This window comes from Maniola hyperantus, chromosome 12 (assembly GCF_902806685.2).
Source record: "Maniola hyperantus chromosome 12, iAphHyp1.2, whole genome shotgun sequence".
Taxonomy (NCBI): Eukaryota; Metazoa; Arthropoda; class Insecta; order Lepidoptera; family Nymphalidae; genus Maniola; species Maniola hyperantus.
In genome coordinates, this window is record NC_048547.1 from 2,947,527 (window position 1) to 2,963,869 (window position 16,343).

Genomic DNA, 16,343 nt, shown 5'->3' on the forward strand with positions numbered 1-16,343 from the left:
CTGTCAAACAACCGCGGTAGGGCCACTGTTTACGAGACAGCGTGACACTTTACAAGATGGCAGTGTGAGTTCCGATTTTGAGCACGTGCCAAAAGATCCTTGTCACACTGTAGAACCAACCAGTGCCAAATGAGCTCGGTGGCTATCATTCAGTGTTGAACACTGAGTTAGCGAATCAACCGGCTGAACAGATAATTTAGTGGCACTTTAACGTAGCAGGCGCATCTCTGGTGGAAAGGCAGGCTGACTTGCAGACAGACGCGTGTCACCACAGATGCGGATAACCTTTGTGAACTTATACCGATTTTCACCGGCTCGTTGTCAGTTGCGACTAGACAGACTTGTCTCCCGAGATCTACCGCTCGTGGAGATACAAATTAATCAGAGGTCGTGACCTATGGGTTTGTTTCGTGAAGATACTGGAAAGTTTGTTGTGAAATCATCGTTCAATATAATCGATATATGAGAGATCTAGGTCACCCTCTGTGTTGTTTCACAAGACATGATCTAAAATATGAACTTCGGACTTCCTATCAAAGAGATTGACTATTTTTTTCCACGGTAGACCGTGGTAGGTACGTGTTCGTACGTAGAGGTACGATTTTAATTGTTGATTGGTATAACATACCTACTTAAAAATTTAAAACATACCTAGGTTCAATGTTAGTAGACAGGCCAATTGATAGCTTTAAGATAAAGTAATACCCTAGTATGTCGATACTCTGGCACTGTCCCATTTGAGGGACAGTTTATAAGCATTTCGTGAACAAGATATTTCCTTTAGAATTAGGATAGACCCTTAGGACTCAGGGAAGGATGTAAGAGGGGGAACCCTCTAGATTTTTGATGTAAAGTTTGGGGGAGGGTCCCCCCGTCTGATCTTGATACCTACATCAGCCAAGTTTTGGTATCACATGCAAACATGCGCCTTCTTCTCGCGTCGGTCCCTCAATTTTAAGGATCGTGGGCCGTGGCTCCCTCGAGATATCACCTTCTTCACCATGTTGCGCCATTTTTAGGGTTCCGTACCTCAAAAGGAAAAACGGAACCCTTATATGATCACTTTGTTGTCTGTCTGTCTGTCTGTCTGTCGGTCTGTCAAGAAACCTACAGGGTACTTCCCGTTGACCTAGAATCATGAAATTTGGTAGGTAGGTGGGTCTACGGGGTATAAGGGGAAAAAATCTGAAAACCGTGAATTTGTGGTTACATCACACAAAAAAAATTGTTGTCATAAACTAATAATTAGTATTTTCAATTTTCGAAGTAAGATAACTGTATCAAGTGGGGTATCATATGAAAGGGTTTCACCTGTGCATCCTAAAACAAATCTTTTTATTTATTTTTATGCATCATAGTTTTTAAATTATCGTTCAAAATGTCGAAAAATAAGACTGTAGTACGGAACTCTCGTTGCGCGAGCCTGACGCGCACTTAGCCGGTGTTTTCCCTGTTGGAGGCCGTACGGAAGGCATTGCAGAAGGGTGTCGACCGCTTCTCGTATCTGGTCGGACCAACGTCTCGGGCTTCGTCTGCAACCATGTGCCTCTGGCCTACCTAGTTAGATGGAACGTGTATTATAAATGATGTGGCTAGCAGATGCACTATGCACTGTGCATGATTACTTCATGATTATTGAGCATCGGCATGCATTATAGATAACTTTGTTGTAGAGTTCAAAATAGGTTAAATCTTATATCATCAATAAATTGTAATCAATTAAGTATTAGTGGTATTACTTATGTAAGTCGTGTAAGTACTTATCATTTGACTGCGTTTTGTCACTTTATACTTTCACTAGCAATTCCCGCGGCATTGTTCTAAGGGATTTAGGTTGTTTAAAATAATGTTAGGTTTTTCCCACTAGAAAACTTTTTTTCACTTTATTGCACAACCAATAGGAAAGTCATAGAAAGGCTCGAAAGCATTATCTTCAAGTCTTAGGAAGGTGAGAGATGGATTGTGGCAAAGATTTGATTTATACCTTTGTTTCCCCGGGATACATATTGGGAAAGTCTTCCAGATAGTGTTTACATGTGGTACATCAGAAATGATGATATTCATAGGGACCTTCAAATTGAATACGTCCATAAAGTTATCACCAAATCTGCCAAAGCCCACGACTATAGGCTTCACCACCACGTTAACGTTGAAGCAATCCAGCTGCTTGACGTAACGGAGACAGTGAGAAGACTAAAAAGGACCAAACCTTTTGAGTTAGTGTATAGTGATTAGTGATAGTGTACATAGTGTAAGTGCTGAAAGAACACGTGAACAAAGTGTCATATCTCAAATCAAGAAAGACTAAGATGCGTCAGTGGACAATTTCTTAGTATATAAGATAATTTATAAGTTTAGGTTAAAATAAAATTACTTATTAGTCATACATTAGGCTAGATCGTAATATAATTGAGTAGCTAATTGGCACTCAACAATAAGGAAAAAAAAAAAAAAAAAAGTGTTTACATTTTGTGCCAAATCCTGTTAGTCAGTTACAACAAACAGACATATTCAGAGTTTTTTTTTGTTGGTAATTAATTAAAAAAGCGTATCAATTGCATTTGCGTATGTAGTGTAAACCTAAGTTATGGAATTATTTAAATTGAATTGAAAAAGAAAATAAAGAGAAATAGTTTTATTTATTTTATTAAACTAATTATACATAATATTATATTTCTTAATGCGTAAAAAACATAAACAACATCACAATAATATTTTTACGTGTCTCCTAATAATAATAATAATACTTTCAACAATCTTAATATTGTAATATTAATTACAAAAATATTATCTTATTAATTATAGTTGTTACTTAATTTTACAACTTAATTTCATGGATTTTGTGTTGAATTTTGTTGAATTTCACGCAATTTTGACGGAATCCTAATAGACAAGTTAACATTGACATAGAGTACTACCAATTTGAATAACAAATAATACTTAACAATTACACAGGGTCTTTACGTAAGTGCATCTATCAGATTCGAGTAGGTAGGTAAGTAGTAGGTACAGTACGCGGCGGAAAGTAATGTACATCGGCCTTTAGAATGACATTTCGGCTTTCTAGAGCGTTGTCTCTGTCACTCATACGTATTTGACGTTTTGTCGGTCTCAACGACAGAGACAGTGCTCTACAAATTTGCTATGTCCTTCTAAAGGTCGATGTACATTACTTTCGGCCGCGTACTGTATGTGTTTTTAACGTCAAGTCTTTACATAAGTCTAGTATATACATAGGAATCCAGCATAATGTATTTAGTAAGTATAAATTAGATATTATAACAAAAACATTGGCCTATTTAGTACGATGAAAAATTTATAAAATCTAAATATGTAAGTACACTTAAAACGCAGGTAGACCTATAGCTAAAGCCTAATTCGTTATTCAATTCTGTATAGAATTTTAATTTAAATGAAATTGAATGCCCACTCTCAGAAAGCACTTGAACGTTGACTTAATTTATTTTATGAATAGAAAAAAAGAAAGATGCAATGCGAATAATTAAATAAAAGTCAAAATTGCTGACGCCATAACCGCTTTTGAAAAGCACATAATCCAAAACCAAATTGCGATAAGCGAAACAGACAAGTAATTATCATTTTCGTGTAATTTTTTTCAAATGATAGTATTTTCAACGTAACCGAAGGCCCGAATCCTGCTAAAGCCACCATCAGGAGCTATGGTGGCCTTGATGTGAGAGATGACGTCAGAGTTGCAGCTGAACCAGTGTTCGTTGTGGGCAGAGAGCTGTACAAGAAAAAAAATACATTATTCAAGAGTGGATACGTCTAGAAATATTTTTTGGTAATCTGAATTGGAAAGTCCACAGAGTTACTCAAACGTGTATAGTGCATTCAAAATAAACTGGCGTGTTTCCACTTGAGATCGTCGTTAGCAATAACAATAGGATTACATTCAACATGCCACGCAAACAATAGGGGTAGTAAACCAAACACTCATAAAGCCCATTTATTTTAAAGGAGCCGAATCAACCTCATAGTGTTTTGATACTTTTGAATTCACCCGCCACGACTTAATCCTATTGTTATTGTTAATGACGGTCTCAATTGAAAACACGCCAGTTTATTTTGAATGCACTATACAAAAGAGAATCCCCGAATATCTAGGCCATACTCAAAATAATGTCATCATAATTAATGTTAATTACTGACCAATCAACTTTCGACTAAAAATTTAGATAATTAAGAAGGCTATGACTGTATCGCAAATAAACTTTAAGAGCATGTGATTTTTTGTCTTCTAAACTATTTTTTTTTAAAGAATATTAGCCATGTTAAATGACTAATATTCCCCTTTCCTCTCCAACTAAGCGTCAAGCTTGTGCTAGGAATAGGTACGACAATTACTAAACGGGCGGGGTTTGAACCATCGACTTTGCCCGCCGTTTGGTTTTCAGTCCACTAATTTACCCGTTGAGCTAAATTACACGTCAAAAAATTACCTTGCTTGGTTTTAGTATATTGTACCAGACGACAGGTTTTGAATGCGTCCATTCAGCGTTATCTAAAAAGGCTCCCTCAATTTTGATAGAGTCTGGATAGTTGCCTTTGAAATGCTCTGTATCAACACAGATCTTCTGGATTCTTCCATTGAAACCCAATTTGAATACTGCCCATTCTTCTCCTGCAAAAAAATGAAATACAATAAATCGCTGAATACTCAGTACCCTTATTATAAATGCGAAAGTGTGTTTGTTTGTTGCTTTATTGGTTTGTTGGTTTGTACTTTAATCACGTCAACGGTGCAACGGATTGACGTGATTTTTTGCATCGGTATAGATAAAAACCTGGAGAGTGACATAGGCTACTTTTGATCCCGGAAAATCAAAGAGTTCCCACGGGGTTTTGAAAAACCTAATTCCCCGCAGACGAAGTCGCGGGCATCAGCTAGTAATAAATAGTCGTAGAAAATAATATTTAGTTTAGTACATACTGACATTAATGTAAACAATTAAGGAATTTGACCTAACGGATACCCTTGCTTAAAGTGTATTTATAGCTTTACTTAAGAGCTAGATATATTATTATTTTCCATAATTTTCCTAAAATAAACAAAGTTTGTCACTATGAATTACACTACTCTATGTTTTACTTACTAAGTAAACTATAAGGTTGTATTCACACCAACTGTATCTATTGTCAGCCGCACTTACTGTGAATGAACATAACTTGCGCAGTTTACTACTTTTTCAAACATATTCGTACGGGAAAACCAACAATACAACAGTGTGAACAGAGCCTTATAATTATTATTATGAAAAAAATATTATGGTACCTGTTGTCTTTAAAGTACCATCATCACTGGTCTCGAGTACTTCTGGTCGGTTCAGTTGTCTTGCTGTCTCCCATCCATCCGCCATTGACTCTCCTTTTCTGGGCTTGATCACGTTCTTCGGATGTCCGTAGTGTGCGTTGGAATAACCTAATAAAAACAAAGTTTAAATTAGAATAATGATAATTGCCACATTTATCGTTTTAATCAAAGTCAAAGTCAAAGTCAAATGATTTATTCAAAATAGGTAATTAATAACTCTTTTTGATGGTCATATGTTGGATTTCTAAGATAATATAGTGGTGATAATTATTACGCAAACTTAAAACTAAAGCTATGAGGGTTCCAAACGCGCCCAGGTCTTGTCAGGTAATTATAACTATAATATAATTAAATTTATTTCTGTACAATATAACAAATATTAACATTTACACATTAACTACCTATTTTTTTTATTTTATTTTTTTGATCTTAAATAAACTAAATTCTTTTATTTGAAGAAGAATGTACACCAAGTAATAATTTTAAATTAAATAAAAATGTATAAGTTTATTATGAATGTTGGTATGAATGTTTTGTATGAAAGGTTAACTAACACCTAATAAGTCCTACCTCACCAGTCACCTAATAACCCATTTGATGTCTCTAAAAGTGTGATTGTAAATGTTCACTTTTCATAAGTCGATAAAAAAATATACATATATAAAAATCTAGTTAGGATTTCGTACCTCAAAAAGAAAAAATTAAACTCTTATCCTTAGTTGTCTGTCTGTCAGTCGTGTAAGTCCATTCGTGGAATCAAAACCTATACGATACTTCCCGTTAACCTAGAATCAGACGGGTAAACGACAATGATGTCTAAAGCACAAGTAAAGGAAAAATCCGAAAACCATGAATATGTGGTGTGCAAAAAAAAACCTATTACCTACTTATAAAGATTTGTGTTGCCGTCCAAATAAGTAGGTAGTTAGTTTACAAAATTACATTTCCACGTCCCAATTAACTTGAAACATTGGAATCTACCATTATCATGTTATAAATTAAAACTACATCGTTATCTTTACAAGACTCGTTTTTGAAGAATCTTGTTAGGTAGCTCGAGTGGGCGACGAATTCACAATTTAAATGCATAAATGCTATCGTGACAAAGAGCAGTCTTACCGTGCTGTAGCTTGCGAAATTGCAGCAATTCGTTTGCATCGTCTTGGGATAGAATTTGTGGACGCGCCACTATTAGTCCCCGCATATCGCGGGAACCTAGGTATTCTGAATCTGAACGTAAATTATGTTGTTGATATTATGTGAAATTACATGACGTGATAATAATTAATGTTGTTAGAATGCTCAGGGTTTTTGGTAGCATTTTGGCGTATGTTATATCTTTATTGTTCACTCCAAGGTTTGCATTTATAATATTATGAGAAATTAGGTAAGTAGGTAGGTACTAGGTAGGTATTTTATCATGATATTTTGATGTGGTTACGTAGAATTATTACAAACGTGTTTGAAGATCTTCTTTATTCATTTCGTGGAAACATCTATGAATATATAAAAGGAAAAGGTGACTGACTGACTGACTGACTGACTGATCTATCAACTGACAGCTCAAACTACTGGACAGATCGGGCTGAAATTCGGCAAGCAGATAGCTATTATGATGTAGGCATCCGCTAAGAAAGGATTTTTAAAAATTCAACCCCTTAGAGGATGAAATAGAGGTTTGAAATTTGTGTAGTCCACGCGGACGAAGTAGCGAGCATAAGCTAGTCTACTAATAAAATAGCACTTTTTACAATAATAGTAAGTAAACTAAAGGATGGTGATTATTAAAATAGGACTGGTTCATTAATTAGAGCTTAATTTAATTTTGTTTTCCATTTCAAATTGTAATAGTATGAATGATTATTGAAAAAGAAGACTGATACATTTAATTTTGTTATGCTTTTACTAGAATTTAAGAAGATTTTAAGGTAAATGATAAAAAGTCTTTATCGTGGCCTTTTTAACCAAATGTCCGGCTAAACTGATAAGTCTGTTCGGGTTTTCGATTTTAAGACCTGGCAACCCTAGACGCGGCATTGACGCCGAGTGTTAGCAACCTCTAGCGTCAGTTAAATGTTTTATTTGCAATATATCGTAAACTTTAAAAAAATGTTGGATTTTTTTAAATATTTTTTTAAATATTTTTTAAAATATTTTTTTTGTGGTATCATATCAGTAATCATCAGTACTATTACCTGTTTTCGTTTTTGCTAGCGTTTTGGTTATACCCTGTATTATGTATTTGAAAATAAATGATTGCAACGAGCCGGCTATTATATATATTTATAGACTTAATAAAAAGTGAACATTTTACACCACACTTTTAGACCAAAGAACTAGATAAAAACTGAGACTGGTGTTTGCAATTTGCAGCTCAAATAGACCGTAGTCTGTGCTAGGGCTGACAAAGATCATCAAATAAATGATTTGAAAGGGCCAGCGATGATTTGAGATGATAATTGATAATGACAGTGATGACATACCTAGGCAAGTAGCTCCAGTTAGTAAAGACGTTAGATCCACCAACTGATCACTGGGCGGTGCCTCTGGTTTCGCCTCACCGAACACCCGTAGCCTGGAAATACCTCCATCTGGATATATGTTCACCCTAATGTGTGTATAGGCTTCATCAGATACAACCTGGGTGACAAAATATTTCAATTAATTCAAGTAGTTATATAAGCTGTGATAGCCTAGGGACACCTAGTGGTTAGGACGTCCGCCTTCTAATCGGAGGTCGGAGGTTCGATCCCAGGCACGCACCTCTAACTTTTCGGAGTTATGTGCGTTTTAATTAATTAAAATATCACTTGCTTTAACGGTGAAGGAAAACATCGTGATTAAACCTACATGCCTGAGAGTTCTCCATAATGTTCTCAAAGGTGTGTGAAGTCTACCAATCCGCACATGGCCATCGTGGTGGTGGTGGACTATGGCCAAAACCCATCTCACTTTATAAAACTGATAACTGTCAAAGTATTTTGTAACTAAGTAGCATGGTTAAATAGAATCCCTAGCTTATGAGTTTTCTGACTTCTCTTATTCTGAACCTGTTTTTTTTAAATTTTAAACTCTTTAAATTACCCGGGAAAAAAAATTTCTTCTATAAATTACCGGATATGCGGACGACTCTGCTTATCAGTAGGTACCCTTATTATAAATGCGAAAGTGTGTTTGTTTGTTGGTTTATTGGTTTGTTGGTTTGTCCTTCAATCACGATGCAATGGTGCAACGGATTGACCTGATTTTTTGCATGGGTATATATAAAGACCTGAAGAGTGACATAGACATTTTATTCCCGAAAATCAAAGAGTTCCCGCGGGATTTTTAAAAACCTAATTCCACGTGGACGAAGTCGCGGGCATCAGCTTGTTTATTTAATAAAATAAATTGGAGCACTGTCATTTTCATGGTCAATGATTTAACATTAATAATGAATTGTGTAACTGCTCTTACAATTTTTTGCTGTACTTATTGATTTTTCTAAAAGAGAGATCACTAAAGGCTTTTGTATGTTAAGGTCACAAAGGTCAATGCCCATTTTAATCTGAATCGATACTGTTAGCGTTTTTGTTTTAAACGCTCTATTTAACTGCTGTTATGTCAGATGATTTAATTTAGTATTATGATAGGTAGCTACTGTAATAATAGATTTCTGCACAGACTTTTGACAATCTTTTGAGCAGAGTTTACGATATATGGAAAAAAATCGGCCAAGTGCGAGGCAGGCTCGCGCAACGAAGGTTCCGTACTACAGTCGTAATTTTTCAACATTTTGGACGATAATTCAAACACTATGATGCATAAAAATAAACAAAAATCAGTTTTAAAATGCACAGGCGAAGACCTTTCATATGATACCCGACTTGATATAGTTGTCTTACTTCGAAAATTGAATTTTTTTAATTTATTTTTGTGTGATGTAACCACAAATTCACGGTTTTCAGATTTTTTCCCGAATGTCTGATATAAGACCTACCTATCTGCCAAATTTCATGATTCTAGTTCAACGGGAAGTACCCTGTAGATTTCTAGACAGACCGACAGAGCTAAATTCGAAGTTGCATCAATATTCATAACAAAAGTTTGCAATATAATGCTCGTCTTGACTGACTCGCCGATTTCACGCTCGAATTCGAGCTGTTACATTGTCAATACGAACCTTTGTCGTCAGATTACACAGCTGGCAAGAGAAAAGTCTTGACCCTGCTCCAAAAAAAGTCATGAATTAATAAGAGACTTGAATAAACTTACTTTCTGGTAGTTCATCCTGGTTTCCTCATAGCCGGGCCGGAGCGCTGTTATGGGGACAATTTCCTCCCATTTGTCAGAGCCGAGATGTTTTACCCGCTCCAAATCACATTCGCTGCACGCGGAGCCCATTACTGTATCCCTTTCCGGTAATAACGCCTCCTCTGTAAATAAGGGCTTTAATTATATTGGCTCAAATATATCTTACTATGCTCGCAACTTCGTCCGCGTTGACTACACAAATTTCAAACCCCTATTTCACCCTCTTAGGCGTTGAATTTTCAAAAATCCTTTCTTAGCGAATGCCTACGTCATAATAGCTACCTGCATGCCAAATTTCAACCCAATCCGTCCAGTAGTTTGAGCTGTGCGTTGATAGATGAGTTAGTCAGTCAATCCTTTTATATATTTAGAAGTAGGTAAGTATACATAAGAAAGCTCAGAATCACTCAGCGAGAGTTAGAGTAACTACAAAGTTACTCTACGTGTTCAAATCAGAAATGTGGAGATCCGTAGGAGAACCAGTGTGACCAACATAGCTCAGTGGGTGGTGAAACTGAGGCGGCAATGGGCAGGGCACATAGTTCGAAAAATCGATAGATGTTGGGGTACCGAGGTGCAGGAATGGGCAATATCGCACCGGAGATTTATGCATTATACAAAAGAACCTAGTACTTGTTACGAAATAGACCTAGATGTTTTTGACGAACCTTCAGGAGTCAAACAGGCGGCTTGGATGGAGTATTTGGGCGCATAGTTTCCAGTGAAGAAAGCAGTATCTACTAGTAAACCTGAAACAAAAAAAAAACATTTGTTTAGGGTGATCATAATATACCACGACGATGGCCGCTGGGGCAGACGTGTTCTAGAGTAGAGACCGCGTATCAGCAAGCGTAGTGTGGAACGACCTCCAACCCGCTGGACTGACGACCTTAAGAAGGTAGCGGGAAGTGGGTGGATGAGGAAGGCAGAGGATCGTGTGTGGTGGCGCGCTTTTGGGAAGGCCTATGTCCAGCAGTGGACGCAAACAGGCTGATTGATTGAATATACCACGCGGTGTTTATATTAAGTACACGAAATTGTTATTTCAGTCAAATAATAATTTTAGGCGGTTCGTACCTACGATAGATAACAGTATTTTAAAATAAATGTGTTTCAAATTATTTCGACAAAAAAAGGAATTTAATTACGGAATGCAACTAATTGTATTGCTCAATTAATTCTAAACTAATTTTAACTAATAAACACCTTTTACTCACTCATCAGTATGTTTTAAATACCTACCTACTATCATTAATTTGTGATTAAACCATTGAGTGATTTTAAATAATAAATTAACCAACGGACAGTTATTTTTGTAAACAGTCGTTTTAATGTTTTTTTTGCATCGTAAAAATGTTTTAATAGTACCTAGATTATGAAACTGTTTTAACCGACTTTAAAAAAGGAGGAGGATTTTAAATCGACACGCCTTTTTTATGGCGATGTGGTGTCCTCCGTCAAATCTGAAGCGATTTTAATATTGTTTTTTTAACTTGGATGAACATTCGTTAGGTTGTTTTCATATAAAGTTGAAGATCTGATCTTGGGAGATGGAGAATGGAACTCCTCAACAGAAAAGAGTAAATGGGAAAACTGATGCTGGAAGGATGTCCCAAATCTTAGCGGTTCGAATTAGAAATGAGGAGGCAAATCGCTTCGTACGTATCCGTGAAATTTTGACTAGGTACGTACGGGTGCAGACCTTGGCGATGCCTTGCGGTACGATAGTAGAAAGGTGAAGGAGGAACCAGGTCGAAAAGTTCTTCGGCGCACTCTCCGAAATATATCCTGTAATATACCGATTGACAGGCAACTTTGCGCCGTTCCAAATGTTCCAAATTACGAAGTTTAGAATTGACAGACTTTAGAATTAACTTACCATTAACAACGCACTTGGTAGCTAACTTCAGTATACACCAATCATGTCCCGGTATCCTCTTCCGGCGCGTTTCCCACCCATCCATCCACTTGCCGAACTCCGTGTACTTATCCGCAATGAAGATGGGATCTGAATCGGCTATCATGTTCTCGCACGTAGCAAAAAAGTCATCGCTAGCAAATATCACCTTGCCACCGGCCTGTGAAAAGAGAAGATAAATATAGTACTTTTTATTTTTATTCGATTACACGTTGCCTTGCCTTGAGTGCAATCTCATCTGGTGGTAAGTGATGATGCAGTCTAAGGTGGTAGCGGACCAACCTGAATACCTATTCAAGTTGGTCCGCCATGGTTAGTTGGTTGCCATATCCCTATGGCAGTTTTATTAAACGCATGCCCTTATCTTATAAGCTGTGATAGCCTAGTGGTTAGGACGTCCGCTTTCTAATCGGAGGTCGGGGATTCGATCCCGGGCATTAGCAATTAATTATTAAGTCCCTTTTCATTCTGAGATCTATCTGTTCTCAGTAGTGGGTAGAGATTATGAGGATGATGAAATAAGACAGCTTCCAAATTTAATTTATATCAGGCTCGAAGCAAAATAAAAGTAAAACCATTTTCAGTTTATGTTTAACGAGAAAAAAATACGCTTTTATTTTAATGGAACACAAAAATAATGTTGTTGATTAAATAAGAAGGAAAACCCTTATAAAAACCCTTTCAAAAAAAGGGAACAATTTATGTCACGTGAACATCGAAGTAAAAAATAAATGAAAGCATCAGGTAATAAATTATAAGGGTCTATTTGTTTGATGAATTCATTATTATTTACAGGGTGAGCTTAATCAGTACCTACCCTTATTATAAATGCGAAAGTGTGTTTGTTTGTTAGTTTGTTGGTTTGCCCTACAATAACGTCGCATTTTTTTGCATGCGAATAGATAAAGACCTGGAGAGTGACATAGGCTACTTTTTATCCCGGAAAATCAAAGAGTTCCCACAGGATTTTTTAAAAACCTAATCCCACGCAAACGAAGTCGCGGGCATGAGCTAGTAATATGTAAAAGGAAAAGCTGACTGACAGACTTACCTACTGACTGGCTGATCTATTTTGAACTGAGTTTAACTGCCTTGCCTAACTACTATACCCTAGCTATTACGATGAAAGCTTGAAATATAAAACACAAAAATACTAACACCTGTGCTAGCAAACTCGCTGAGCTCCGCAAACGATGGTACGATAGTTTTCTCGATCATGTTTCCGAACGGAAGCAAATCCGTAACAATCAATTTAACTATTAAACTCAACCGCACGGTGTTTATATATATTAATAACTGATAGCCGATGTTTAGGACGCCGCTTTTATAGCCAATATACTGATATCAAGTGAACTCTATGGTTGTTATCAAAACAAAATGTAAAATCGGGTCGGATCTTAATAAAATGCAGACGATAATTTCAAACATTTCTAACCATCGATGTTTCTAACTTGAACAAGTGTGGTTTTTCTTTTACAATGATAACACCTTAATAGTTTTAAAACTTCCTTAATCCTTAACAAGTTGATGTAGGTGTATATATACTGCTTGATAAGTAATGGACTAAGAGCCAGCGCGTGCCAAACCGTCGTTATTTTATAAAAACTGTAAGTATCTCCGCGTATTGGGAGATAACACTGGGAAGTATGTTTGGATGTTTCTTTGGTTCATGGTGGCTTTGGGAGATAATCTATCATATAAAAATGAATCACTAAATGTGTTGCTTATCGCAAATCTCGAGAACGGCTGAACCGATTCCGCTAATTCTTTTTTTTATAATATTCCTTGAAGTACGACGATGGTTCTTACGGAGAGAAAAATTTAATTCAACTTCCTCCTCAATTTTCTAAACTCCACCCGAGCGAAGCCGGGGTGGATCCAGCTAGTAGGTAATAAAGGTAATAAATAAATATGCAGATAAACTTTTAGCTTTTATAAAATAACGATGGTCTGACACGTGCTGGCTCTCTCTATCTCTATAAGAGGAATTCGTTATTACACACAAATAGATCTATCGGAGCAAAAAAACGATATGAAGTACTATCTACATACAAAAATTATGACAGAATATTTTAGTGATCTCTTCCAGGTAACCTATATGGAAGGAGATAGGTAAGTGGGCGAATTTTTTTGTTATAAACCATAAAAAAAACTTTGTGAAATTTGGTATTCGGGCTTTCGGTTAAAAATGAAAAAATACTCGTACGTATTTCAGGATTGTTGGAAATTTTCATTTCATCACGGATTTTCAAAAATTCGAGACCTGTGAAGCCGGGGCGGGATAAACTTAACCAAGTATAGGTAGAAGTAGAGTAGAGCAAGTTATTTCGGTAACTTAATAGGTTACGTACCTACTACGTAGGTATTCATTCATTTTTGGGGTTCCGTAGCCAAATGGCAAAAAACCGAACCCTTATAGATTCGTCATGTCTGTCTGTCCGTCTGTCTGTCCGTCCGTATGTCACAGCCACTTTTTTCCGTAACTATAAGAGCTATATACTGTTGAAACGTGGTAAGTAAATGTATTCTGTGAACCGCATTAAGATTTTCGCACAAAAATAAAAAAAAAACAATACATTTTTGGGGTTCCCCATACTTAGAACTGAAACTCAATATTTTTTTTCATCAAACCCATACGTGTGGGGTATTTATGGAGAGGTCTTCAAAAATGATATTGAAGTTTCTAAAAAAAGTATAATTATGATGTACATTACCATGCAAACTTCCACCGAAAATTGGTTTGAACGAGATCTAGTCAGTAGTTTTTGATTTATCGTGCAAAATGTCGATAAAATACGATTGTACTACGGAACCCTCAGTGCGCGAGTCACTTGGCCGGTTTTTGGATGTTTTTATCATGATTTTCACAGAACATAAGTAATCCGATTCTTCTTTTATCATATCAAGTTTGCACTCGGTTTGCAATTGGTTTTCGATGAATTTTATTATCAGTGCATTTTTGCACATTACAACCAATGGCGTGTTTACCCTGCCTCTCTGGGTAGTCCCTGATGGAACGGCAAAGGGTAACAACAAATTTTGACGTCAAAAAAAGTGGAGTGAAATAAAGTGTTTATAGTTTGCACGAACCTAGAATTTATTTTCATCGAATTCTTTACGTCGCATATTCATGCTTTGGTTTTCGTCTTCAGTAGAATTTTACGGTTTGAATGCCATCGATTGTCGATACTTACAATGGTCCACTGGTTCCAGAGATACCATAAGTAAGTATATTTATTTGAAAAATACTCAAAAATAAATAAAATATACTAACGCTTGTACTCGCGAATTCACTGAGCTCCGTGAAACCTGGTACGTCACTTTTGTCCAACATTTTAAAGAAATAAAGTAAAAATTTAACAAATAAACGCAACCGTTAAGGTGGTATACAACAACTACTCGACTGATCGCACGACATCGTTTATTTATAGTTACTATTTAATGATACTTAGTAGGTAAGTGCATTAGTAATTTATCGGTACTAATTTTAAGATCAAATTAGTTAGAAAAGTACAGTCAGTAAAGTTAGTTATTTTTTTATAGTTGCTTCGACTGTGATTTTTTCAAAGCCGTCTATATTTGTGATATACTAGCAACTGCCGGCAGCTTCGCCCTAGAAGGGATGTCTACATTATAAAGAAAACTTCAGCTACTTCAACAAATTTCAGCTTTCTAGGTTTGGGTCTGGGCTGAACATCAACATGTTCACTGTAACTTAAACCTATTGTTGCCCTATGGTATTTTGCCCTCATTTTTTTAGTTAAGTAATAATGTGTAGTTTAGTTAGTGTTAGTAGTAGTAATGGGTATTATAAAACTACGTAAATTATCAATAAGGTAATGATAAATAATAAGTAGCAGCATGTAATAATAAAAAAAAAACGTGCCTATGTATATTTTTAAAATTCACACATTTTTAAGGCTACCTGTAATGAAAAAACTGTTTGTTTTGACTATCATAAAAAATACTCTACATTTTAGAAGTGGTCAAGAAGGCACACTATGAGATACGGCAAGGCTCTGGAACTGGCTACGGAACTGGATGTCGGCGATTATTTGCAAAAATTTGTTAAAATTATTTGTTAAAAATTGCAATCAAATTTTTTTAAATCTCACTCCGTCCGAAATCCACACTTTTCTTAAAAACTCTTGACTTCATTTCACATAAGCCCTATCCTCGCAACGTAAAACAGAAATGACGCATTTTTTTTAAATAAAACACATCTCTATAATAATGAATCGCTGACTGTGTTGCTGATCGCAAATCTCGAGAACAGCTGAACCGATTTCGCTAATTCTTTTTTCATAATATTCCTTGAAGTACGAGGATGGTTCTTACGGAGAGAAAAATTTAAAAAAAATCCTGAAAAAGAATCGACTGTTAGGCGGTACGAAGTTCGCCGGGGCAGCTAGCTAGTAATAAATAAAACAAATGCTTTACCCTAATCATTATACCATGACACTTAAATTCTAGAACTCAAACCTAAACGTCTAAAAAAGGTAGCTAAAAGAAAAATAATTGGATGTATTTAGTTTGTGCAGGTTGTCATGAGCATTAAAGATAATAGAGAGAGAGAGCCAGCGAGTGCCAGACCTTCGTTATTTTATAAAAGCTGAAAGTTTCTCTGCGTATTGTCCCCGACACCGGGAGGAACGATCAGTGACTATGAAGTTTGGATCATGGTGGCTTTGGATGTTAACAGGTAACAAAGGTGTAAAACGTATCTTACGTCAAAGTATAAACTCTATTTTTTTATATTTTCTACGGAATAGGGTTAGACACTTAGTATCGTGGCAA

General features: G+C 36.1%; 1 protein-coding gene across 1 annotated transcript; it reads right to left on the reverse strand.

The window, feature by feature from the left end:
• Positions 1 to 3,227: 3,227 nt before the first annotated feature.
• On the reverse strand, positions 3,228 to 12,825 carry LOC117986921 (allantoicase-like). Its single transcript, XM_034973880.2, has 8 exons — positions 12,705 to 12,825; positions 11,508 to 11,706; positions 10,297 to 10,377; positions 9,590 to 9,750; positions 7,819 to 7,975; positions 5,297 to 5,443; positions 4,464 to 4,645; positions 3,228 to 3,748 (listed from the first exon to the last, which is right to left on the reverse strand). The coding sequence occupies exons 1-8, from the start codon at positions 12,762 to 12,764 to the stop codon at positions 3,617 to 3,619; spliced, it is 1,119 nt and encodes a 372-aa protein (XP_034829771.1). The 5' UTR covers positions 12,765 to 12,825; the 3' UTR covers positions 3,228 to 3,616.
• Positions 12,826 to 16,343: the final 3,518 nt, after the last annotated feature.

Bases quoted from the DNA above. Each gene is read 5' to 3' on its own strand.
- LOC117986921 (XM_034973880.2), bottom strand. From the start codon at position 12,764: ATGATCGAGAAAACTATCGTACCATCGTTTGCGGAGCTCAGCGAGTTT. The intron at 4,646-5,296 runs GTACCATAATAT...ATTTTTTTGCAG, and splicing joins TGGTACTTTAAAGACAACAG to GAGAAGAATGGGCAGTATTC. The intron at 3,749-4,463 runs GTAATTTTTTGA...TTTCTTGTACAG, and splicing joins ATATACTAAAACCAAGCAAG to CTCTCTGCCCACAACGAACA.